Raw genomic sequence first — 27,612 nt, forward strand, 5'->3', positions numbered from 1 at the left:
GGTGATGTGGGCCGAATACAGACTAAAGACTGAACACAATGGCCACTCAACACCTTTATTGCAAACCACAACACCTAATCAGAGAGAGAGAACAAAAGGGAATACCCTGCCATAGTGGCAGGGTGGGGTGGGGGGAGACGGGACTGGGGAGGGGGGGAGGGATGTTGGGTTTACTGGTGGTGGAGAATGGGCACTGGTGAAGGGATGGGTTATCGAACTTTGTATGGGGGAAACATGAGCACAAAGATGTATGGATCTGTAACTGTACCCTCACGATGACTCTCTAATTAAAAATAAACTAATAAAAAAAAAGAAAAAAAAAGTTATATTCAGTCATATCCTAAGATCTTTGTATATGGCTCCAAATACATATCCTATACCTCTCATTCTAATTTATTTTGGAAATAGTGGATAGGTAGTAAGTAACTAGATACAATTATCTAAAGCCACTACAATTTTCCAAAGAAAAGTATTGCAAGAAAAGAAATCTAAGACAATGTCTTTTATAAACACAGACAGAAATCCTTGACAAAACATTAGCAATCTGAACCCATCCAAGGCTAGTAGAACATTATGTCAGTTCCTTTGAATGAAGAATTCACTGTAGCTAATGATAGTCAAGTCCTATTTGTCTCATATCACAGGACAGTAAAACATAGCCACCCAGCTATATAAAGGCTGTGGTAATCCCAGGAGGTAGACTTGTGAAATGAACTGTTTTCTGCCAGAAACTTTACTGAGCTAGAAGAGAGAAAAAAAGGTAAAAGATGTTGTTTTATGCTACTCCTGATAGTATCTTAAGAATATATAACAACAATTACATTTTAGGATCTTTTTAGTACTTCAGATACCACAGCGGGTAGGGCGTTTGCCTTTCATGCAGCCGACCTGGGTTCAATTCTTCTGTCCCTCTCGAAGAGCCCGGCAAGCTACCGAGAGTATCCCGCCCTCACGGCAAAGCCTGCAAGCTACCTGTGGCATATTGGATATGCCAAAAACAGTAACAAGTCTCACAATGGAGACGTTACTGATGCCCGCTCAAGCAAATCGATGAGCAATGGGATGACAATGATGCAGTGATTTTTAGTACTTAAGCAGTTAACTCTTCCCTTGAGAAAAGACCCTAGTAAGATTTTGAATGTCATTCCTGAATTCCACTCATTATTTATTTGTTATTTGGGGGCTACACCCAGTGGTACTCAGGGCTTATTATGTCTTTGCATTCAGGAATCGCTCCTGATGGAACTCGGAAGACCATGTGCCAGGGCTATGCAAAAGGCAGGAGCCCTTCCCACTATACTGTCTGTCTAGTTCCTGTTTGTATTCTGTTTTTAAAAAATAATGCAAGTTTCCATTTGTGTTTCTCCAAGATATGTTTCCTTCTCTGAAACTTTTTCTTTCTTCTGCCTTAATGAAATTAGTTTGCAAAGTGCTTTTCTTCCTTAGTTTTGTGTTTCTCTCTTGTCTTCTGTTTTACGTGATGAAATAAGTTTTTTTTTTTTTTCTTTTTGGGTCACACCCAGCGATGCTCAGGGGTTACTCCTGGCTCTGCACTCAGGAATTACTCCTGGCGGTGCTTGGGGGACCATATGGGATGCCGGGGATCGAACCCGGGTCGGCTGCATGCAAGGCAAACGCCCTACCCGCTGTGCTATCGCTCCGGCCCCTGAAATAAGTTTTTATAAGCTGACTGTACCATAAACCATTGAGAATTGGAACTATGTCTACCATTGTGGCTCTTCCATAAATAACTTTTGGATGATAAGACAGATGGCCAAATTGATGTGTCACTGTACAGGTTTCTAATTTTAGGATCTTCTTAAAAACATGTTCTTTTTTTTTTTTTTTTCTTTTTTTGCTTTTTGGGTCACACCCAGCGATGCTCAGGGGTTACTCCTGGCTCTGCAACTCCTGGCGGTGCTCAGGGGACCATATGGGATGCTGGGAATCGAACCCTGGTCAGACAGCTTGCAAGGCAAACACTCCAGCCCCCAAAACATGTTCTTCTTAATGTATATTAAGGATTTTAAAAATTGCACTTATTTTGTCTTCTGGTTATTTGAAATCTAGGTGAATCAATTTTTACCAAGTAATGATCCAGCTTACTTGTGTACTTCTTTTCAGTCAGTTCTGTTCCTTTCCAGGTCTGGTATGACTCGAAGACATTTTCTCTTTGGCAAGGCACATGCACTGTGAAGATTCCAGTAGCTTTGGACACTGTAAGTTATTTTCATACTATTATTTTTATCTACTGTGCTGTATTAGTCAGCTTGGGTTGCCATAACAAGATAGCAGCATCTGGGTAGTTTAAACAACAGAAACTTATTTTCTCACAGTTCTGTGGACTACAAGTTCCAAAACAAAGTAGCAACTATGTTTGTTTTCCTGGTGAGAGTGCCCCCTGGTTTGTGGAGAACTGCCTTCTTATGTTCTTATGTTCTTAGGGGAGAGGGGAAAGGGGAAGGAGTGAGAAAGAAAGATACATATTAGAAAGAGAGAGCAGACAGTTTTTTTTATAAGGACTGCTGTCCTATCTGATCAGGGCTCTGCACAACTTTTTTTCTTTTTTGCAAAGCAAGATAGTTTTTATTGAACAAAATTTACTTAGACATGAGAGGAAAGAAAGAGAGGAACACATACATGTTTAGGAATGAACATGGGTTTCTCCAGCGTTGAAACAAGCAAAGAGATATGTGTTCATAGGAGAACACAAGCTGTCAAGAGCAAGCCCATGCAAAATCTTATGACCTCATTTAACCTTAATTATATCCAAGGGCTTGGATATACTTCAGTAGTAGAGAACCATGCATATGTGAGGTTCTGGGTTCAATCCCACTACGAAAACACAAAATAAAACAAACTACTTAATTACCTACATATAGTCCCTATCTTCAAATTCAGTATAGTGAAAGTTACTTTATGTGAAAGTTATACAGTATAGTGAAAGTTATTCATATTCAACATATGAATTTAGTGGGTGGGACACAAATTTTCCATCCATATCATGTACCAGCATATTAAGAACCATAGAGGGGCTGGAGCGATAGCACAGCGGGTAGGGCGTTTGCCTTACACGCGGCCGACCCAAGTTCGAATCCCAGCATCCCATATGGTCCCCTGAGCACCGCCAGGGGTAATTCCTGAGTGCAGAGCCAGGAATAACCCCTGTGCATCGCCAGGTGTGACTCAAAAAGCAAAAAAAAAAAAAAAAAAGAACCATAGATATTAGAATTCTGCCTATTAACATATGTATAGGTAGTGGCTGCCTAGAAGTGGGGAAGGGGGACAGTCAGAGGAAGAGTAGAGGAAGAGTAGGGGATTGACTACTGCTAATAGGTACAGGGCTTTCTTTTGGAAATGAGGAAAATGTTTTAAGATAGATGTGGCTATGGTTGCAAGATTGAACACACTGAAAAACGTCTAAATGTGCACTTTAATGGATGAATTGTACAATATGTTAATTATATCATCACATTGTTAAATGTAAGAAAAAGCATAAAAATAGTGTGTATTTTGGTACCCTGATATAAAACTAAGCACAAACAACTCTTCCCTCTAAATTTACATTTGTGTGTCTAAGAAAAACAGTAGCACTGAAAGCAGAGAGTGAGCATAGTCAGCACCACACATACCCTGCAGAAAGTCCTTCTACAGGAACATATCAAAGAACAGGACATGCTAGTTGTATCCCTGGACCTCTTAAGTCCAAAAGACACTGTCAGTTATAATGTTAGAATCAAAATAACCCATCCACCTGGAATTTATGAAGAAATTTGCTTCTGTAGGTGAAACAAACCACTATTACAGGTTCTAAGTAATAGGAAGATTATTAGATACTGATGTTATTTGAGAAGGGGGAGTTGCTCCCAAATAGTTTTCAAGGATCCTGTGGGCCATACCCAGAAATACTCCACTCACTAGACCGGATAGTTAATGTTAGAGCCCAGAAATACAGTGCCACTCAGGCCAGCAGTGCTGGGATGTCACCAGAGATATAACCACCAGTGCTCAGGGGACCATCAGTGCCAGGGATGGAACTTAGGATCCCATGTATGCCAAGTATGCACTCCAGCCCTTAGTTGACTTCCCAGCTAATACTGATGTAAGATTTTTAATTGTCAGCAGCAGTATGAACTCAATTACATAGAAAATTATTGAGGCCAAAGAGACAGTATAGGGGATAAGGCTTGCATGTGGCTGACCCTTTTTGATTCCCAGCACTGCATATAATCCCTTGAGCACCAGCTAAGCTCAATGGTGCTTAGGAGTAAGCCCTGACACCTCCAAGTATGTATGGCCCAACCTCCAATAAAATTATTTCACATATCTGGGCCTACTTACACAGAAAAATTCACTTTTTAGGGTTTAAGAAAATAAACATGTTTGTTATATTAGCACTGTAGCACTGTCGTCCCGTTGTTCATCGATTTTCTCGAGCGGGCATCAGTAACATCTCCATTGTGAGACTTGTTAGTGTTTTTAGCATGTCAAATATGCCACGGGTAGTTTGCCAGGCTCTGTTGTGCGGGCAGGATACTCTCAGTAGCTTGCCGGGCTCTCCGAGAGGGACAAAGGAATCGAACCCCGGTCAGCGCATGCAAGGCAAACACCCTACCTGCTGTTCTATCACTCTAGTTCTTGTGCAATGAAGTATTTTTATATTCTACACTGAAATTGTCTTATATGAATATTCCTTTCCTGAGAGAGTTACTCTATTATAGATACCAGTGTTTCAACGAGGAGGAAGTATAGTGCCAATAAAGACAACTATAGGGAAATCTACAGGCTGCATGGCAGATTCTCCGTATGGACTCCGGGTGGCTCTAAGTCCTAAGGTATTTTTGTAAAAAAAAAAAAAATGTTCCCTCTATACTTCTCGTTTGTTAATTTCTTTATAATGGTAACTAATACATGGAGTGTATGACACTGTATAAAAGTAGAGAACACCTTCTATGGGATAGGTGCTTCTTATGTTTATCCAGAAATCAAAGCTTAGATCTATTTCTGAATCATTGTCCAGCTTGACTTACTTTCCTGGAATTGTTCCTAAAGGACCTCAGAATTAGGAATGAGAGATGCTCTTCTAGAGCACTGTAATTCTTGGTGCCACGAGGATTGGCATTGATTCCTACTTAAGAGAGTGACATTATTTATCGAGAAAGCTATTGTCTAAGTACATCTCTACCTATGCTTTATGTTCCAGGGTTCTGCCATGGGTGAATTATATCTTGATGATGGCCACTCATTCCAGTACTCCTGTCAGAATCAGTTCTTGCACAGGAAGTTTTCATTCCATTCAGGTCTTTTGATCAACAGGTAATGAAAGTTTAAAAAGCTGTGTGCTTCTTAAGTTATTATTTCTATTAAATTATAAATTGTGCTGTCTTTTGTGCTATACTAAAATGCACAGATGATGTTTTAAGGTACTATTCAAAAAATAAAGACTGCTAATATAGGATTTTTCTTTTTTTTAAGTTCAATTGAGATATAATTGACCAAATTGTATTATATATAAAATATATATATAATATGTATAATAAATAAATATATACATACATACAGAGAGAAAGAGGGAGGGCTTAAGGGAGGGAGAGAGAAAGTATACTATGGGGTAATTTAATATGTACTTATATTATGAAATTATTTCTACCGTGAGTTAATTAACTTAACCTCATGTATTTACCTTTTGTGTATATGAGAACACTCAAGTTCTAAAGTTCTACTCTATTGACAATTTTGCTTTAACTTTTGGGACACTCCTGCCAGTGCCCAGGGCTTATTCCTGTCTCTGTGCACAGGGATCACTCCTAGATAGTGGAGCTGGTGGATCATATGGGGTACCGGGGATTACCCAAGTCATTTATATGCAAGACAATTACCTACCTGCCATACTGTCTCTCTGGCACTCTCATAATAATTTTTAATTATATAAACAGTATTATTTTTTACTTTTTGTTAATTATTAACCTTCCATATTTATTTTTATTATGTTTACCTAAGGTTTATAGACATTAACTTTTTCAATTGATGTGATATTTGTTGATTAGACTTTTCCCTTCTAGATATTTTTTCAATTTAAGGCACTGTGATTTACATTGTTCATAATAGAGCTTGAGACATGTGATAGTACAGAAGGTAGGATGCTTGCCTTGCATGCTGCTGACCAGGATTTGTCTCCCAAGTCCCACCAGGAATGACCCCTGAGCATAAAGGCAGGAGTAAACCCTGAACACTGCTGGGTGTGTCTCCAGAACAGCAACAAAAGTTAGAACACTATATGTGTGATCCAAATTCTTCGCTCCCCATGAAACAACTTGGAATTGGAGGTTCAATCCTAATTGTATGACCTTGTGTCTTGGATGAGTGTTATGGAAGAGTGTGTCTCAGCCTTTTCTTACCCATTTTGATATGGCTGTTTTCTCAGTCACCTGATATGTAGGAGAACCTGTTCTAGTTTCTGGATTTCTCTCACAGGAATTACACTAAAAGTGTATAGTTTTATATTTGGCAGACTCATGGGAGAGGAGATGTTCAGGAGCTTCTTATATCAACTCAGTTCAGCGTCTGCCTGGAGTATTTTTAAATCTTGCCATAAATCTTGTTTTCATATTGTCTTCCTTTTTTCTTCATCTATTAAAAAAAATTTTAAGGGATCAGAGTGATAGTTTAGTAGGCAGGGCTCTTGCCTTGCATGCAGCCAACTCAGGTTCAATCTCCAGCATCCCATATGATTCCCCAAGCACCACAAGGAGTAATTCCTGTGTAGAGAGCCAGGAGTGACCCCTGAACATCACTGGGTGTTGCTCCCATTATCCAAAAACAAAAAAATGAGTGGAGTTGGAGAGATAGTACAGCAGGTAGGGTGCTTCCCTTACACACAGCCAACCCAAGTTCCATTCTTGGTACCATATATGGTCCTTTGAATCCTGCCAGGAGTGACCCCTGAGCCCAGAATAGGGAGTAACCCCTGAGCACCACTGGGTATGGACCCGAAACCAAATAAAATAAGTGATTTTTAAAAGAATTCAAGTTTCCACAAATTCCTGTTACTATCCATTCAGCAGGACAATAAGAATCTGACTTCTAATAGCACAGTGGGGAGGGAGTTTGCCTTGCACTCAGCCGACCCGAGTTCAATTCCCAGCATCACATATGGTCCCCGAGCATTGCCAGGAGTAATTCCTGAGTGCATGAGCCAGAAGTAACTCCTGGAAATCGCTGGGTGTGACCCAAAAAGCAAAAATAAATGCATAAATAAAAATAAAAAGAATCGGACTTCTAAGAAGGAAAGTGCCTGCCATAGACACAGATTGGGATGGGGGTGGAGGGGTGGCAGGAGGGTATGGGAACATTGGTGGTGGGAAATGTACACTTGGAGGGATGGGTGTTAGAACATTGTATGACTGAAACCCGATCATGAATACCTTTGTAACTATTTCATGGTGATTCAATTTTTAAAAATTAAATTTTAAAAGTTTTTCAAAAAGAATCTGATTTTTACAAATTGATTACACTTTCCAATTTGTGATTTTAGATGATCTCTCTTCAAATGATTTATTACTGGGAACTTGGTTTGTTTACTGGTTAACTGTTCCACACAAAGTCACCTCTTTAAAAATTTTTATTTAAAAAAAATTTTATTGATTCACAATGAGGTACACCACACAGAATCATCATTTTCTATCTCTTCATCTTTGTAACTTGACAACTGTATGGTTTATAACTTCATAGAGTGAAATGGGAAGGAAACTAGAGACTGACCTAGCAATCCAAACCCCTCTTCTGTGCCTTTTCCTAATAACATCTGTTCTGTATTTTAATTTCTTTTTAGTTGTGCTGACAAAAGGGGTCACTATCCTAGCAAGTGTGTAGTGGAGCTGATCTTGATCCTAGGTCTCAAAAAGCAGCCATCTTTTGTGACCACCCACTTATCTGGTAAGGAAATGGGCTACTTGTTTTTGTTAACATGCAAGTATCTGCAGCAAAGAGATAAGTCCCAAAACTGACTTGGTACACTTAGCACATACAGATACTGCACTTTCTGATGAAGGTCTAATATACTAGAATCAGGGCTAGAGTAACATGCCAGAGGGCTCAATGTTTGCCTTCATGCAGGAGGCCTGGGTTCAATCCCTGACATATTGTGGCCCCTAAGCACCTTCCAGAAGTGACTTCCAAGCACTTAGTGAGGAGTAGCCCCGGAACACTGCTGAGTGTGGCCCCCAGAACAATGTGTATACATATAGCATATATTTGCATGTACATCCATTTATATGACTTATACTAGAATGAAGAAGCATACTGCTTCTTTCTGTTCCTGGTAAGCTATTAATATTCACCTGGGGAAATTATGAAGCTTGAAATAATGTAACTTTATTTGTTTGGTTTTGGGGCCACAGTGGTGGTGCTCAGGGCTTATGCCTGTCTCTGTACTCAGGTGTCACTCCTGCAGTGTTCAAGGGATCATATGTACCAAGGATTGTGCAAGTGCAAGGCAAACACCTTAGGTGCAATAATATCTGGCCTCTTTGGGTATATTTTAAACTATGATAGAAAACCTGGAGAATTCTACTCAGATTTAAGGAATTAAAGGGCATGGAATGGAAAGTTTTCTTTCTTACCTATTGAAATTCTTGGATCAGTCCCTTAGATCCTAATAGTTTCTTTTAAACCAATCTTACATAAAAAATAATGGAGAACATTTTCATGTTTAAAACATTCTGAAGTCTGAGCCAGAGAAATAATAGAGCAGGCAAGGTGTTTGCAGAATGGCTGCGCTGGCACTGCCTGGCCGAGGAGCACTGAATTGTCAGGCACCACGCACCTAACCTTCAGGAGGGGCACTACCAGACTGAGTATCCCTGGGAAAGGCCCCTTGGCTCTGAGCACTGCTAGGAAGGCCAAAAGAAAACTACAAAAGTCTATGGCTAAAAAAAAAACTATTAATTTAGATTATTCTAAATGGTAAAAGGTTTAATGATATGGTTTGCTGCTATTTATTAAATATATTTTGATATTTATTTCCTTGATATGCAGAGATTAAAGACCAGCCTGTGGATTTCACATATTGTGCCAAAACATCCACCCTGCGTCTGGAGAACCTTTCACTGAATATTGGTGCTGACTGGGAGATTCACATCCAGTAATGAAGCAGCCTGCACCCTCCCCCATCCCCTGGGTCTGTGACCTGACCAGTAATAGTCACTGGTTTACTAATGTGTGAGAGATTTCACAGTTTTCAGATTTTACATCTTCAGTGAACTATGAATATTCTTAGATGCAAAGAACCCTGAGACATTTATAGAGGTCGTGAACCTCCCACTGCTTCTTGGGCCCTGTGCAAACACTGTGCCCCAGTGAGCAGATTCTCTTTAAACAGGGCTGGATGGGGATGGGTTTTGTTGGAGTTTTGGGGGAGTTGTTGTTTGATTTGGGTTTGGGATTTTGGTCCATATCCCATGGTACTGGGGGTTTTCTCCTGGAACTGTTCACTCCTAGTGCACGGGGACCTAGTGGTCCCAGGGATTGAACCCAGGGCTCTGGCATGAAAAGCATGTGCTTGGATAGGCTTGTTTTATGGGAAATGTCGCCAAGCCCACTTTTTGGAACTTCACTCAAGCAGAGAGGTAGTCTCCCTGGCTACAAAGAGGGTTGTTCCAGGCCTGTTCCTATGTGGACAGCAACCTCTAGGCCTATGACTCCCCACCGCACATGCAGAGTTAATTTTACCCACCAAGTGCTTTTTGGCCCACCCATATGGGCCTTCTGCCCTTTCTACTTTACCTGCATTTGCTGCAGCAACAGATATTTGTTCTTCCCTAGAGATTGACTCAGCAGCACAAAGGAAAAAATGTTTTCCCTGCTCCCCCCATTTTTTTTAGGATTCAAAGTTCCAGATTAATCTTTTTAAAAAATTTTTTGGGGGTCACACCAGACAATACACAGGGGTTACTCCTGGCTTTGCACTCAGGAATTACTCCTGGCTGTGCTCAGGGGACCATATGGGATGCTAGGAATCGAACCCAGGTTGGCCATGTTCAAGGCACACCCTACCTGATGTACTATCGCTCCAGCCCCAGTTCCAGATTAATCTTAGAATTCTAATTTATTCTTTTTTCATTGCTTATATTAAATGACATCTGATGACCAAAGACTATTTATAAGATGATTAACAAAGACAGTAACCATATCCCCACCACTGAACTTCATCGATAGAATACAGGAGGGCTAGGCCATGGGACATGGACCTTAAATGGTGCCAAAAATCACAGGAACCAAAATAATAATAATAAAATAATAATATTTTAATATAATATTTTTAAAACTCAGAAGAAATGAAAAAATCTATAATGAACAAAATAATTAGAATTCCAAGAAGAGACAGCGTCAACAGTACTACCAAATTACAGCATTTTGTCTCAGGCTCCATTATTCTTAATGTGGTTTTTAACATTACAGCATAGCAGTTCCTCAGGAAGCTCCCTTCTGACCATCACAATATTAGTTGGGGGCAGTTTTGGGTTGAGTACTCTTTAACATGTACCTTTTTAAAAGTCAGACTCTCTCCACTTAGCAACTAGACAGCTGCCACCTTTGTGCCTTCTATTCTGGGGGCCACAGTCTCCACCCACCTTCCTTCATGTAAACATCACCATCCTTCCAGTTCCAGCTCAATTTTCACTTTTTCATATGGTCTTTTAACCATATTAATATCTCCACTCATTTTGACCCTTGTGCAGTGGTTTTGATTTTCTTTGAAATACTCCCTACATAACATGCTTGCTTTGCTTAGTATTCTCAGGGAAATTCCCTTAATATTTCAAATTTGTCTTTCCTCTTCCTCTACTAGATTGTATTCTCTTCAAACATATTGTTACATTCATCTAATAGCCCCCTGAGCATCATTATATGAGCTTTCAGAAACTATTAGCTGTAATTGGTTAACTAATGGACTTGATTGAATTAAAAAGTGAGAAATAAATGTATTTTAGACTTGGTTTTCTGATATTGTATACTTCCCTCCAAATGCATAATGTGCATTTCTTTATAGACACATTTTATTGTATGAGTTGGAGATTTGAGCTTTGAACCATATACACATTCAAAGAGATGTGTAGATTCTTTGCTCCTATTTCTTGAAATTAAAGAAAAAGGAAAATCCTTTTAAGGTGAATCAATTTTCTCGGGCTGGAGCGAAAGCACAGCGGTAGGGCACTCGCCTTTCACGCAGCCAACCCGTGTCCGATTCCTCCACCCCTCTCAGAGAGCCCGGCAAGCTACCCAGAGTATCTTGCCCCCACGGCAGAGCCTAGCAAGCTACCCGTGGCATATTGGATATGCCAAAAACAGTAACAATAAGTCTCACAATGAGAGACATTACTGGTGCCCGCTCGAACAAATCAATGAGCAACAGGATGACAGTGACAATTTTCTCAGCTTCTAAGTTCTCCTGCTAATCTAGAATAAGATTTAACCTGAAAACTGGGTCCTACCCGCTGTGCTATTGCTTCAGCCCCCAGGAGTGATTCTTGAGTGCAGAGCCTGGAGTACTGGTGTGACCCAAAACCAGAAAACAAAACAAAATAATAAATATATTTGAAAGAAGGAATAAAACAAAACTAATAGAATATCTTAATGAGGAACTTTTCCATCTTAACTCAGATCTGTCATGAAGCATTTGATTAGAGACATTTAATGGAGAGATACAAGATCTAGGTATTTTTGATGCTGTTATTATTGCCTCTCATAATTTACCCACCTCCTATTTCTGAATCTCTGTACCAGAGAAGGACATGTCAAGTTGGTATGCAGTCGTTCGGTTATATTGTATGTCTTATTTTCTTAAAGTTTTTTTTGTTTGTTTGTTTGCTTTTGCTTTTTGAGTCACACCTGGCGATGCACAGTGGATACTCCTGACTCTGCACTCAGGAATTACTTCTGGCAGTCGTTGGGGGACCATATGGGATGCTGAGAATTGAACCTGGGTCAGCCTTGTGCAAGGCAAACATCCTACCCACTGTGCTGTCGTTCCAGCCCTGGATTATTTTCTTAATGTTTCCCCAGGAAACTGAATTTTAAGTAAGAAATTAGAATCATTTCAGTATAGCTTCAAAACTCTGAAATGAATTCATTCTATGTCATTCCTTCAAGACTTCATGACAGGGAATGAATTGAAAAAACAGTTTAAAGGCAAACTGACCTCCACCCATACATGGACATACCTTAATCACAAAAAGACACTGACATAGAAATAGTTAAACAGATATAAGGACTGAAGCAGATGCAACTGAAACATAAAATAAGCACAAAAGATGGTCAGCCTCATTAGTAATCAAATAATTGGATTTTTTGTTAATTAAACATTAAAAATTATATTATCAAGTGCTAATAATGATAAAAGGAGTATTATGCAGGCTCAGTGGGATTATAAATGGATATAATGTTTTAGAATGACAATCTAGCAACAGAATCAACTTATTTGTTTTACATACCTTCACCCAGCTTTTATAATTAAGATAAATGTACAGTAATAATTACAGTGTGGTTTATACTATAGAAAACTAGAAATAGACTAAATATGATTTTAAAAGGATTTATTAAATATATCATTTTCATACAGTGAAATATTATGCTATCATTAAAATAATTATATAACTGTATTAACATAAATCTATTTCTGATAACATATTTATTGTGTAACTTTATTTAAGTAAAAGTTATAATTGGGAACCAGAGAGATAGTACAGCAGTTAAGGTGCTTGACTTACTCATGGCCAACTAGGGTTTGATCCTGAGCCTTATAACCTGGGTAACACTGACCCATCAAACCCTATAGCTCTAGGGAAGAGTACAATTATGGAATCTTGTGTGAAGAATTCCTTCACTTTCTTACTCCTTTCAGAATCCTAATGACAAGCAGCAGAGACACAGAACACACAGATACCTGGAGCACAAACGTTTGTTGCTCCTAATTGATCATCCTATTTTAAAACCCTCAGAATATTAGTATTTCATCAGGCATGATCAAGCATTCCACTCTGCTTTTAAGATTCCCACCTACCTAACCCTCTGCATGTCATGTATAACTCCAGAGGGGGCGCTCAAGACAGAAATAACTTCTCAGCCTGTGGTGTGTGGGAGGAAAGGCTGATCACCGACTCCACTTGATACAGAGTGCTGTGTTAACCACAGACAACAAAGGACATATAACTAGAGTCCTAGGTAAAATAAGAGAGACATTGCCATGGGAAATCAGATCTGCCTTTCTTATGATCAGCCTTGTTAAAAATCACAGTGTCACCACAGGGCCAGCCAGCATCAGACAGCTGCTTCTGAGAGTCATTTCCAAGAGGGTTGGTGGTATTAGATTCTTCCCCAGTCAGACATAGCAGAAAGGAACTATTTATGTGCAAGCTTCTAGAGAATTAATTCACCATAATGGTGTACTGGTCATAATTTTAATGCTTCAGTGGAAATCCTGAGACTTGGGGTCTAGTTGGGTTTTGGGGCAAACTGACTAATGTGATCTTGACCATAACATTAATCTCTCTGGGACTTGGTCTCCTGATTTGTTACTGAAAAGAAATAATCTCTAAAATTCTGTTTTGCATGACGTAATTGTTAAAAAAAAAAAAAAGGGGAAGTAACTATGCCAGTGCCTCTGTTTTGCTTGTAAAATGAGAGTGAGCAACTCTGCTGGGTTATAGAGTTAAAAAATTCTATATTGTATGCAAAGGGGGAAATAGTTAACTTTACTTGGGCAAAATCTGGTAGATATTTCCTTAGTAACATGATCCAGATTGATATCAGCAGGAATAAAACACATCAAGACCAAGAACATCCAGGTAAGACAATAGTGAGAAGAGCAAATCATCCCTCTAATATTCTTTTTCAAAATCTGTAACCTAAGATAAGCTATATAAAAATAAATAAAACCTAAGCTAAAGGACATCAGCCAACTTATTTGACAAGTGTGCTTCAGAAGAGTCAAGACATGAGAGACAAAGACTGTGGAACCATCAGAGATCAGAGAACACTAAGAGGACAGGGCAATGCAATCGAATGTTATACCGAATATTATTTTTAAATATTGTTTAAAACAAGGATATTGGGGCTGGAGCAATAGCACAATGGGTAGGGCGTTTGCCTTGCATGTGGCCGACCCAGGTTCTATTCCCAGCATCCCATATGGTCCCCTGAGCACTGCCAGGGGTAATTCCTGAGTGCAGAGCCAGGAGTAGCCCCTGTGCATTGCCAGGCGTGACCCAAAAAGAAAAAAATAAAAAATAAAGGATATTATTTAAAAACAGGATATTATTTAAAAACAAGATTTTTTAAATTATTTTTTAAATTATTTTAAAACACTAGTGGGAACACTAAATAAAAATATATCTTATTTAATTAATAGAACTTTATCAACATTCCTTAGTTTTGATCATTGTATTATATGAACATTAAGGGAAGCTGAGTGAGGGCCATATAAAGCAAGTAAGCAGATAGGGGCCCTGGCAATGGGTTCAGAAATAATAAAACCAACATCTGATTAAAGAAGTTACTATCACCAGCCCTAAGATACCTCAAAAGCCAGTTACCCTTTGAGATGCAGAAATTGAGCCTGAAAAACTCTTAAGTGCTGCCAGCACCTATCCAGGGAATGCTGGAACCCTGAGGAAAGGAGAAGCTTCAACTGGGAAAGGGGAAAAAAGGTTGTGATAAGAATATGAAAGAAGGCCTCCAGAGTTCAAAGCTCATTTGATAATGCCCCAGCAACAAACCTTTATCTGTATAGGAAGCTCTAAGAAGGGGCAATTGCAATGGCTGATGAACTGTAAAGCCATTTGCCAAAGCAAGCAGCAAGCATCCCTTTCAGGGAGTCACCCAAATTTCAACTTAGGGTTATCATTCTTTCATTCTTTTCTTTCACTTTATGTGGTGGCTTCAGTCATCTTCCCTCTGGAGAAACCTGCATTCTTTCCTGAACATGAATGCCTCTCTCTCTCTCTCTCTCTCTCTCTCTCTCTCTCTCTCTCTCTCTCTCTCTCTCTCTCTCTCTCTCTCTCTCTCTCTCTCTCCTTTCTGTCTCTGTCTGTCTCTGTCTCTTTCCCTTCTGAATAAAGCCATTTTGCTTCACTATTTGTCTTCTAGAGGCTCTATTGTGAGGGTAGAGTATGAACTTGGAAAACTTGGGCAGAGGTTGGAGCTGACTTTCCTTTTCCTGCAAAGAACAATCCCTCATTCCTGCCTGAGGCCACAACTCTCAAGAACTTGGGTGTGGAGTCATATCCCGTGTTCATACTGACCAAGTGGATCATGGGTGCAGCTTTAACAGCAACCCAGTGGGGCTGTGCTTCCAGGCACTTCTCTGGGGAGACCAAGTTAGGTCCAGCAAGACATGGTAGTGCGTTCTCTTTCCCTTTCTCTCCCTCTTTTTTTATATTCTTTTCTTTCCCTTCCTCCCACCCCCACTCTCTCAGATACTACCTTCCTCTCTCACCACTTCTCCCACCTACTTCATTTGGGGAACCATTCAGAACACCTACATCAATATGGCAACCCTGTACTGTCTTCACAAATCTTTTTATTTAAGGGGGGAAAAGCATATTTAACAGTATCAAAGGATAGCATGTAAATAGAACAAAAACCAATGCATAAGAGTATCAAACCTCTACAGTCCAAATCATAACACTTTATTGAAACATTGGCAGCATCTCTGACATGGCATTGATTGGTAGTAATTCTGCCTATATGGTAGACCATCTTTGTCCTGTGGATGCATAGCAAAAATTAACTTCGTGGGCCTGGAGCGATAGCACAGCGGTTAGGGCATTTGCCTTGCACGCGGCTGACCTGGGTTCAATTCCTAGCATCCCATATGGTCCCCTGAGCACCGCCAGGGGTAATTCCTAAGTGCAGAGCCAGGAATAACCCCTGTGCATCGCCAGTGTGACCCAAAAAGAAAAAAAAATTTTATGAGGCCAGGGATGGCATATGGATCAGCATGTGGATCCATGGCATGTGGATCTCACACTTGTCTTGCATGTGTGAGATCCTGGGTCAATTCTCATACTCCCTTCAAAAATTAATTGCATATTGTTCCTAAAAATTAAACATTTAAAAAAAAGAACCCTTCAGAGTCACACCCACGAACCACCTCTGGCACCATGGAAGCTCATCTACCAGCCATGCTCCAGAGACTCAAATAAAGCTCAAAAGAAATCAACAAATGCAGAAGTTTTCTTCCCTCCCTCTCCCCCGGACAACCAGAGAGATGTCTGTGGCATCCCTGAGGGGCCTGGCTCACCCAAACAGAGCCCTGACAGCCACTTGTTCCCACACTCCAAAATTGCTGTCATGCCCCCAGCCAGACTCCACCATTTGGGGACCAAATATCACCCAGAAATTAATCTGACAAATTCAAGTATACAGATTTTGTGACTGAAATCTGTCTTTTGTGGAGTAGGGATGGGCTATCTCTCCCACATCTCCCCATACTTCCTGAAGCTCGAGCAGTCATGCACACACCCCAAAGCTGCCACCCAGTTTAAAATTTAACTCCAGGGGCTGTAGCAATAGCACAGCGGGTTGGGCGTTTGCCTTGCACACAGCCAACCTGGGTTGATTCCCAGCATCTCATATTGTTCCCTGAGTACCACCAGAGGTAATTCCTGAGTTCAGAGCCAGGAGTAACCCCTGTGTACCACCAGGTGTGACCCAAAAAGAAAAAAAATCCAAACTTCTTGGAGCACATGACTGCATCCGTGGCTGCACCACATCTGAAACGTTACTGCACTGATAAACCAGTAGTAGCATACTAAACTAAATGGGATATAATGTAGAAGGCAATCAATTTCCATTAACGAAAAAACAGAAGGCTTAACATATAACAACATCTTAGTAATTGCTTATACAAGGACTTAATCTCTCTATGGTGAGATACAACAATTTACACTAATTTTCTTCTAAGAAAATATTTTTTTATTATTCTGTTAACAAATTTTTGATAACAAGCAATATAAATAAATTATTGAAGCCCTGCTATGGTGGTAGACCTAAGGGGTGGTTGGAAAAATTGGAGACAATGGTGGAGGGAAGGTGGTGGAATTGGTGTTGGACTGTTGAGTGCCTATAACATCATTATGGACAACTTTGTAAATCATAGTGTTTATATAAAGTGTAAGAAAATTATTTTTAAATCTCCACATGGAACGTTCACAATAGACACTTACTTAAATGAATGTTAAGTCTTACAGGCAAATATATTCAATAGTGCAGAATCACAAAAAAAAATGTGTATTGGCAGCAGAGCTAGTGATATAGTGCTGTTAATTGGCCTTGTTGGCGCAACAGAAACCATTCCAGCCATAGATACTGCAATAGCCAGAGCCAAAACTGCTATTTTAAAAGTTAGTTCTTTATCCTTGAAGAAGCTTCTGGAAATTGAAATGCACACCTGTTTATATATTCATTATCTTCCTTTGCTCCTGGACACAGATTATATTTCTCCCTGATCGCATGAGTTTCTATAACTGTGCCACTGTGGAGCTAAATAAACCTTGAGTTTGGTCCTGCTAATCTAAGTGGAGGTTTATCTACAACAACTGGTAGATCAAAATTAATGGCTTGTGAGCTCAGTATGCCTCATAGCTCCATCCCGCTATGACAAGAGGCTCATCCCTCTCACACATTTGTCTTGTTTACTGACAGATGGACTGATTTTTTCCCAGAAAGGAAGGTCAGCGTGGGTCTGACCCAGAGACAGCTCCTTCCTGAAAGGCAAATAGGCCACAGAACTTTGATTACATTAACAAAGCAAAAAGGAGTTCAAGAACTTTCTCCTCACATAGGAAAATTTCACTCTAGCACATATTTTTTGAGAACCTCAAAATGCTTAATTAACCCTGAATGGGAATGGGACCCAGTCCCCATCTTTGCAGAACTTAGTCTCAGGGCCAGATAAAAAGTTAAACATCAGAAACAAGAAAATGTGGGTGAGTGTTATGAATTTCAAGATCGTGTAGAGCAGGGCTTCTTAAACTGTTTTCACTCGAGACCCTATTTTGCCCTAGGATTTTGTTTTTATTTGTTTTGGGGTTACACCTGGCAGTAAACTCAGGGCTTACTTTTGGCTCAGCACTCAGGGATCATTCATGGTGGGAATTGAGGTACCATATGTGGTGGTGGGGGGTTGAACCTGCATGCAAAGTGTCTTACGTGCTATACTATATCTCTCCAAGCCCCCCTCCCCAGTCCCACTGAAAAAAATTTATGCAACCTGAGTATAAAAAATAGTTACAAAAATCAGGTATTTATTGATATAATAAATTTACTTTAAGACAAAATTTTAAGATTTTTCAATACTCTCACATTTAGTTACACAATCCCCTAATGGATCCACCTTGGGCATTAGAAACCAGGCTACAAGAATATGGAAAAAACCCTAGTGCCTGAGAACAGATGACTGGTTAAAGAAACTCTGGTATATCTACACAGTGAAATACTATTAGAAAAAGTATTCTTTTTTAAAAAATATTTTTAAAAAATACTTTAAAAATACTATTAGTAAAAGCAGCTATTAGAAAAAGATGAAGTCATGAAATTTGCATATAAGTGGATCAACATGGAGAGTATCATGTTAAGTGAAATGAGTCAGACAGACATAGAATGACTGCACTCATTAGTGGAATATAAAGTAACATAATGGGAGACTAACACCCAAAGATAGTAGGGATAAGGGCCAGGAGGATTCCTCCATGGCTTGGAAGCTGACCTCACATGCTGGGTGGAAAGGAAGCTGAAATAGAAAAGGGACCACCAAGTGAAGTATGCTTAGAGGCCTCGCTTGGGATGGGAGATGTGTGCTGAAAGTAGACTATAGACCAAATATGAAGGCCACGTATTACCTAAATTGCAAACCATAACACCCAAATGGAGAGAGAGAGTAAAAGGGAATGTGCCTGCCACAGAGGTGGAGGGATGGGCAGGTGGCGGGAGGGATACTGGGAACATTGGTGATGGAGAATGGGCACTGGTGGAGGAATGGGTACTCGACCATTGTATGACTGAAACACAAGCATGAAAGTTTGTAAGTCTGTAACTGTACCTTACGGTGATTCACTAATAAAATTTTTTTTAAACGAATTGCTTTTTATTATATTACCTAATGCTCACTTTTAGATAGGAACTAATTTTAACATGTTTATACAGTCTAGAAAGACGAACGCCCAACCGCTGTGCTATCACTCCAGCAGTTTATAAAGTAATTCGGTTTTATAAAGAAAGTGATAAATATGGACATATGGTCTACTAATCCAGAAATTTTAATCCCATGTACTTTGAAAAAGCATTTATTTGCTAACATTTGTTTTCTGATTGATTTTAAATCATGTGTTTATCTTGACTTTTCTTCTGCAGCTAAACTAGGAATTTATTCTCTTAAAGAATGCCATAATTAAAAAAATGCAGTGTTCATTTCTATAGATTGACAGGGATGAATGGAGATGTTACTGGCACCCGCTTGAGAAAATCGATGAACAATGGGATGACAGTGATACAGTGATACAGAATATTTTACAAAAACTCAGTCACATAATGTCTATGATGACATCTGTCATATGGATGAGAAAACAGATATAGGAAGAAAGGATGACAACTCACTTAAAGTTACACAGACACAGCCAGTGAGCTGCCAGCCCAGATTTTAAATCTTGGTGATCTGTTTTAAAAGGTTTTCCCTCCTCTGTTCCACCTCTCCAACAAGCGGTAAAAGATCTTTGGATATTTCCTGAGAGGAGCAAAAGCTGATGGTGCTTCCAGCTACAACTCCAGACACAGTGTTCCTCAAAGCTGCAACCCAAGGACCATGACCTGGTAGCACTCCCCATTTTATCTCTTCCTACTTTCTCTCATGCACATCCTTATAACAATGACACTGGCCATATGGAATGGGCACTGTTAAATCTGGGACAAACTTCTGCTCCCTAACATCTGAAAACGGCTCTCTCTTTATAGAGCCTGCATAGCAACTACTGTGGATAGAAGACCGAGTGGAGGCCAGCAGGCTCCTACCTTCTTGTGAGCTGTTTGTGCTCACATCTAAGAGCCTTCAAATGAATGAATGCTTTAAGCAAGCCATCCTAGGACTTGATGTCCAAGCATGGCTCAGTATCCAACTCCAGCTTCCAACTCAGATGCCTTGATGGGGTATGCTGGTGTATCCAGGGGCACTTTTCCTAGAAAATTCTCCCCTGTATTTATACTGAAGGTTGGGAGATAAAAAACTCAACTGAACAAGAAAGGACAAGAATTTGCTCCACTGAGGACTCTGCTGAATGGCATTTTCCATCCTGTTAGTTCCATGGAATACTGACTACAGAACATTCTAGAAGAAACCCTCAACTCCAATTCGATGAGGTTTTGATACCTAGTTTCAAAAAGCAAAAACTGTGTTTTCTCAAAAAGTCTTCAAAGTCTCCTAGAATTTATCTTGTTTACCCTTGCTAGCTTTTTTCAATCCTATTAACTCTATTATTCAATATTGTCTCCCACTACTTTGATAAACAAGGGCTTTTCAATAACACTTTCACAGTTCTTCACTTATTTCCACATTCAGCCCCCAAAGATACTCCCCTTTCAGTTCCTGACAATATGGTCCCTGAATGGTAACACAGAAGTGTGGCACACTGGGTCAGAACTTCTCCTTCAACCATGCAGTCTAGCTGCGTGCTGGTCTCCCACTTGCTTAAATATGCCTGCTCTTTCTTCATGTCTATTTTTAGTTTTCCTGGCTCAAGCTTCTTCAGGCCACTGAAACACAACCCTCACTCTCCGTCTTTCCCTCTGCCATGTGTGTATGCTGCAGCGAGGATCCCCCCAGGTAAAAACTGCAAATCCCATACAGCTCCTTAACTCCAAAGAAACGTATGGCTTCTGGATCACAGCTCATTTGTTAAGATGAACATCAGCTGGACAACCTCTGATGAGCTTTCGTCTTTGAAGTGGATGTGGACATTTCTCTCTCAGATGACAGAATCCCTCCAACTTCCCCTTTAGAGTTGCTTCCTTTCCTTGAAGGTCGCTGTATCTTATTTTCTTTGAAAACCTTTTCCCTCCACAGTTGCCTGCCATGCCGACCGTCATCAGTCCGTCCGTGGCCGCCCGGACGGGGGCTGAACCCAAGTCTCCAAAACCTGTTCCCTGCCCAGTTGAGAACAAGACCACCGAGGCTGGCGGGGGGAACCCAAGCGGTATCTACTCAGCCATCATCAGCCGCAATTTTCCTATCATTGGAGTGAAAGAGAAGACATTTGAGCAGCTCCACAAGAAATGTCTCGATAAGAAGGTTCTGTATCTGGATCCTGAGTTCCCCCCAGATGAAACCTCTCTCTTTTATAGCCAGAAGTTCCCCATCCAGTTTGTCTGGAAGAGACCTCCGGTGAGTAACTGATTTGTGGCTGGCTGGGGTTTTCCCTCAGAGAAGTCCTCCCACGTGTCACCTTCTTCAGCTCTCTGTTCACATGAGTCCTGGGGGAAGGATCCTGGCAGCTGCCTTGGTGCTCTGGCCGTAAGTGAGCCCTGGCAGGTCCTCAATCTCATTCTCTGACTGAAAAAAAAAAATCCGACTTTTTAATAAAAGTCATTTGGAATTCAGTATAGTAATGAACTCCCTCAAAGTAAATATTCCCTTCCCCAAAAAAGTCCAAAGAGTCCGGATTTGTCCTCTATTGAAATGTCATGCGTCATTAAATTTCTTCCATTTCTCAACCTAAATTCACGATGTTTTTCTTTAGTTTGTCAGTAACCATGTCTTTCTGAGGCACAGAAGCCCAGAAAACAAGAAGTGTGTCAGGCATAGACTGCTTTCTTCATGTATAAAATGCCAGGAATAAGGGAGTTCCTTAACTCAGTTTTTCCTTTCCTAATTCTCTTTCAATCATTTTGTTATCCCATGTTACCTGTCAGTTACGAGCAAGCCACTTCTGTTAATTTTTGCTGCTGTCTGTCTGGCATGGTCTCCTGCCCTTTCAGAGACCTTGACCATCCTGGCAGAATCACCTTCTCCCACTTCTCTTTTGTCCCTAGGTTGCTACATCAAAATAATAGTAAATTATTGCATTCTTCAGGTTGGTTAGGTCTTATTCCCTCTATGAAGGGTTCTTTTTGTTTTTCTTGGTTTGGGGCTACATCTGGCCATGCTCAGGGGTTACTCCTGGCTTTGCTCTTAGCAACTACTCCTGGAAGTGCTCAGGGGACTATATAGGATGCTGGAGTTTGAACCTGGGTGGGCTGTGTGCAAAGCAAACAATCTATTCAATATACTATCGCTCCAGCCCCCTATGAGTTTTGTTTTGCTGTGTGTTTTTTTTCTTTAATAGGTGCCAGAGAGATAGTACAGTAAATAGGGCATTTGCTTTGCACACAGACGACCTGGGTTTGATCCCCAGCATCCTATATGGTCCCCCGATTACTGCCAGGAGTAATTCCTGAATGCAGAGATAGGAGTAACTCCTGAGCACAGCTGGATGTGGCCCCCAAACAAACAAAAAGAAAGTTATAATAAACATGCCACATGTACTTAATAAATGTGAATCTTTAACTTGGGAGAAATTTCTATAGCTGCTTCCCTCAATGGAAAGCTCAAAAGGAAAACTTAGGGGGCCAGAGAATAGTATAGGAGCAGCTGACCCAGGTTCAATCCCTGGCACCAAACATGGTTCCCCAAGTGCCAGGAGTAGCTAGCCCCTGAGCACCATGTGGTACGGGGCCCCTCCCTTCCCCACTCCCACACACACACCAAAAAAGGGAAAAATTAGGAAGATAGCTACAGCTTTTTGTTTTGTTTTGTTTTGTTTCTTTTGGTTTTTGGGTCACACCCGGCAATGCACAGGGGTTACTCCTGGCTCATGCACTTAGGAATTACTCCTGGCGGTGCTCAGGGGACCATATGGGATGCTGGGATTCGAACCCGGGTCAGCCTCGTGCAAGGCAAACGCCCTACCCGCTGTGCTATTGCTCCAGCCCCCTAGTTACAGCTTTTAAAAGTGTAGTATTTCTCTGAGGTGGCTGTGGGGTGTACACATGATTGTTTTCTAGGGGAAAAAAAGTAGTTCTTTTACTTACAAAACAGAAGAGACTAGATCAGAAGCCAAGGCAGATGGGAAAAAGCCACACACCCAGGATCAGGAGTTTTGACCCAACTCTCAGAGATTCACCTTTACTGGTAATCTTGTGAAATGCCTGAAGGAAGTCACTTTGGGGTAAAAGGCAGAAGTGAGTCTTTTGGTTTACACAGGCAGGACTGGTCAGAACAGGCGGAAGTCAATGTGGAAAGCCCAGGACTATGGGCAGAGAGAGAAACATCAAGAAAGAAACAGGGGTGAGGGAGGATGGAGGCAGAGCCTTTTTGGAAGCTGTGAGGTGTGGGGGTTCATGACAAGCTGACCTAGGCTGCCAGAAACCAAAGGGCCGCAGAGATCACCAGAGAAGCATTTTGCTGAAGAGAAGCTGAGAACTGTTTTAGCATTTTCAGCCAAGCTTCAAGCTAAAAAAAAAAACAACTGTCACCAACAAAACTTTTAGAAGTTATCAACTCCTGGAACACCAAGAACAGAATAAACAGCTTCTATTTTAAAATACATAAACAAGAACAACAGCAACAAAAAAAAGCGCCCCCATATATATCACAAGATGAAGAGTATTTGGGAATTTTCCTTGAGCCATTCCAAGTGGGTTGGATTTCTCTCTTGCTGTTAAGGTGTTGAAGAAGTATGGCCCCATCCCCTCCAGGAACCTGTGGTTGGTAGCAGAAAATTCTTCTTACTTCTTTCTAGTCAGAACTCTTCTGGCCACAGCTTTACCACATTGTCTCTGACTCTGCGCCAGAATCCAGTAAAATTGTCAGCTGATTTCCTCATACAGTAATTCTCCTTGTTCTTGAATAATGTCATCTTGCCCTTAGTTTCTTCATATCATATAGTTATCAAATTCCTCTAAATTTACCCTAAAGGGATTACTTTCCACACACTGGAGATGTTAGTGCAGTGAAGTATATATAATTGAGCCTCATTATTCTGCACTTGTGAACTCAACTATGTACTGAATTTACTTTTAAAAAATTAATATTTATGGTGCTTCTCTGGTCTTCTCTGGCAGGATAGTGAGAAATTGGATTTGCATACTCTCTTCTGAAATCAAACAAGATGCTACTCTACCTTCTTGTTTCAGCTCTCATACAGTAACAAGTTTCATTCTTCTGGTTGTTTGTTCTATTAGTGCCTACTTTTTCACTTTTTTCTCTTTTTGTTGGTGATTTTGATGTTTAAAATATGCCCCAAACACAGTGCTAAAGTGTGGTTTAGATTCCGCCACACAAGAAGGCTTTGATGTGGTTTATGTAAGAAATGCTATGAGCTTCATCCAGACAAATTTGGATGCTGTTGGCTGTGGATTCAATGTCAGTGAATCAATAGCATGACATATATTTATACATAAATATGTATACATAAATATATCTTTATTAAATATTAAGTAAGGTGTCAGTGAACAGAAACACATTAAATAAGATTTTGTATTGATCAGTTGATTAAAATGTAGTCAGAGACTCGCAGGAATCTGATCCTGTGTCCCTCTGGGAGTGATGGTTCACTCCCAGTGTCTTTACAGTGCCTTTGTAGAATATAAGAACCATTTAAAAACAGTTGATTATACTCCTCTTTCTTATGCATTCCCAAGCATTGCAGCTTGAGAGGCTGGTGAGATGATTCAAAGAGCCGGAGCTGGTCCAAAGAGACTCAGAGCTTGAAACAAAGCCCTATTGAGAATATGATCAGTTAAAAGTATGGCAACATATTTTATTCCATTATAGTCATTTGTTTCTTTTTGTGGAAAGAAGGGGGACAGGCTTAACTGTGCTCAGAGATCACTCCTGGCAGTGTTCAAGGGACCAGGGAACCCTAAGGAATGCCAGGAATCAAACCTGTGTTGGCTACATGCAATGTAAAGTTATACTATCTCTCCGGCCCCCCCCAAGCTATTTTTCTTTTGGACATTCAAAATATCTTTTGGACATTCAAAAATATTTCTTTTGGACATTCAAAATAACAGGAGACCATAAGTACAGGGATGATTGGCCACATGCAAGGCAAGTCCCATAACCCCTGTACTACCTCTCCAGTTCTAGAATTAACTCTTACATCAAAACTGACTCCTTTCACTCTGAGATAGTTAAACTAAGAAGGTGAAATGTAGAAGACCGTTGTTACCAACTTCTAGGATCCAGTACTTGGCCTTAACATCAGGATAATGTCACTCTGAAGTTGGAAGCTTCCTGGCCACCTGCGGTCCCTTGCTCTAACAACCTCTTCCATGTACCCCATCGCCTCTATAATTAACACTCCCCCCCAGGTATCTTTCTTGCCAGGGTATCACTTGACCTGTGTTACTCAGTGCAGAAAAACAAATTCTTTGGCACAAATGAAAGTTACGTCAGGCCAGCAAGCAGTAAGGGAAGGAGCAGAACTACAGGGAACTCTGGGCATCATGCAGTGAGACCCCAGTTTCTAGGACGTGGAATCCATTTACTCTAACAACTTCTCTTGGGGATATATTTCTCTTTCCAGTAAAACCAGCTGGGCTGGAGGTCTGCTTGTGATTTGCTTTAGAGTATTACCTTCTGTCAGACAGTTTACATATGGGGGCAGGGGGAGGGCTTTAGTTAGCCTCAAAGAGGGAGATGGGGAAAGGAGGGGATGCACTGCAAAGAGTAATCTGACAGCTGGATTTATGGACAGAAATTTGGTCTTTGTTTTAGGGATGCAGCGGGGGGATAGGCCACATCCGGTTATGCTCATGGCTTACTCCTGAGTCTTTGCTCAAGGATCACTCCTGGCAGTGCTTGGGGAGCCATATGTGGTGCCACAGATTGAGCCCAGGTCAACTGCATGAAAAGCTAGCACCTTACCCACTGTACTCTCTCTCTCTCTCTCTCTCTCTTTCTCTCTCTCTCTCTCTCTCTCTCTCTCTCTCTCTCTCTCTCTCTCTCTCTCTCTCTCTCTCTCTCTCTCTCTCTCTCTCTCTCTCTCCAGCCCCCAGACCTGTTCTTGATGCTGACACTAGCAAGTTCACATACTTTCTGGTTCACTTTTCTTTTCTCTAACGAGAAATTATATTCTTATTATCCAGTTGTTCTGAGTTAGCATCCATAAATTCCTAGTTCATGCTCAAGGCAAATGCACATGGCGAACTTGGCTTCGACCCCAGCACCCTATATGAAATTAGAGACAGTGGTGAACAAGCTGAAAGAACTCAGCAGTACAATGTCGAAAATGAGGTCTCCTTTTTTGTTGTTTTTGTTTTGGAGCCACACCTAGCGGTGCTCAGGAGTTATTCCTGGCTCTGCACTCAGGAATCATTCCTGGTGATGCTCAGGGGACCATATGGGATTCCAGGGATTGAACTGGTGTTGGCCACGTGCAAGGCAGTCACCCTAACCCCTGTACTACCACTCCAGCCCCTGAAAATTGTGTTTCTTCCACTGTATCTTCAATTAATTAATCGAGATAGGATCGTTACTCAGAAGTCTTCCTCAGGCAGTTTAAATGCTCCCACATCTTCGAAGATCTTGCTGGAGCCCATCCATTCGTGAGGGTAAATTCTTCCATTTCTTCATTATCCTGGTGATATTAAAAGGCTGGAGAAGAGATCCAAGCACAAACTGGCTTAAAACAACAAAATTTACCCTCCAGTTGCTTCCTACGGTAAAAGGGTTAAGGGTCAGAAAGATAGCACAGGCTTGCCTTGCACACTGCTGACCCTGATTCAATCCCCAGCACCATATGCACATATCATCCTCCGACCACCACCAGGAGGGATATCTGAGCGCAGAGCCTGGAATAAGCTCTTGGCACTGCTGGGAGATCCCCCAAAACCAAAATTAATTAAAATTTATCAGAGTAGGTTTGCAGGGAGCTACAGAGGGCCCTGAATATTTATATCTCACCTTCCAACTCAGATTTTCTAAGCATGGAGATTTAAGTTTACATGCTGATTCTTGGCTCACCAGTTCCTTTTCTCAAGCTTTTCCTTCCTGCCTCCCTCTTCCACCCTCTTTAGAGATGGGCTGCTTAGCTCTGATCTCCAGTAGTCACGTTTCTGTGTTCTGTGAACTTGAATCTCCCAGAGATGGTGGCTGGATTCTCCAGTAGATTTTCTCAGTGAACTCCTGATGGGATTCTGCATTGAATTTAGGTGCTTGGTATGTTGGTGCTGGCTGCAGGAGCGCCCTTCCAATTCTATATCTCTTCCTTGCTTTTTAGCTCATAGGCATGAAAAATCTGTAAATGTCTTTTGCTACTTTTTTGTATTGAGTTTTTTTATTGCATCTCAAAATGTAAGCATTCTGTACATATCATAGACCTTTTTTTGGTAAGATGTATTTTAAATATCTTTTCACACTTTGTGACTTGCTTTTTCACTCTCTTCAGAGTATACTATTGGGGAGATGGAGAGATAATAAAGGGATTAAGGCACTTTTCTGCCTATATATTTGAGATTGTAATCCATCTCAATGGGATTTTTGCCTATACTGGGGAGATAAGACTATAATGGGTTTTATAATAT

The 27,612-nt window shown here is 40.7% G+C and overlaps 2 protein-coding genes across 3 annotated transcripts in view; both read left to right on the top strand.

Moving 5' to 3' along the window:
* The window catches only part of GANC (glucosidase alpha, neutral C), a 75,069-nt gene extending 61,620 nt beyond the window's left edge, over positions 1 to 13,449 (top strand). The window contains exons 20-24 of one of the 2 annotated variants that reach the window (XM_055131269.1): positions 2,145 to 2,219; positions 4,722 to 4,835; positions 5,204 to 5,316; positions 7,832 to 7,935; positions 9,037 to 13,449. In XM_055131269.1, coding sequence (XP_054987244.1) covers positions 2,145 to 2,219; positions 4,722 to 4,835; positions 5,204 to 5,316; positions 7,832 to 7,935; positions 9,037 to 9,146 — 516 coding nt within the window. In that variant the 3' untranslated portion in view covers positions 9,147 to 13,449. Of the gene's footprint in view, positions 1 to 2,144; positions 2,220 to 4,721; positions 4,836 to 5,203; positions 5,317 to 7,831; positions 7,936 to 9,036 lie in introns of those variants that run through there. The other variant, XR_008629198.1, reaches the window with a different exon arrangement.
* A 7,672-nt stretch (positions 13,450 to 21,121) lies between these two features.
* CAPN3 (calpain 3) overlaps positions 21,122 to 27,612 on the top strand; it is a 43,794-nt gene continuing 37,303 nt past the window's right edge. Inside the window, exon 1 of the mRNA XM_004609595.2 lies at positions 21,122 to 21,430. Coding sequence (XP_004609652.1) covers positions 21,122 to 21,430 — 309 coding nt within the window. The remainder of the gene's footprint in view (positions 21,431 to 27,612) is intronic.

The sequence above is a fragment of the Sorex araneus genome, chromosome 3, assembly GCF_027595985.1.
Source record: "Sorex araneus isolate mSorAra2 chromosome 3, mSorAra2.pri, whole genome shotgun sequence".
In the NCBI taxonomy this organism is placed as follows: Eukaryota; Metazoa; Chordata; class Mammalia; order Eulipotyphla; family Soricidae; genus Sorex; species Sorex araneus.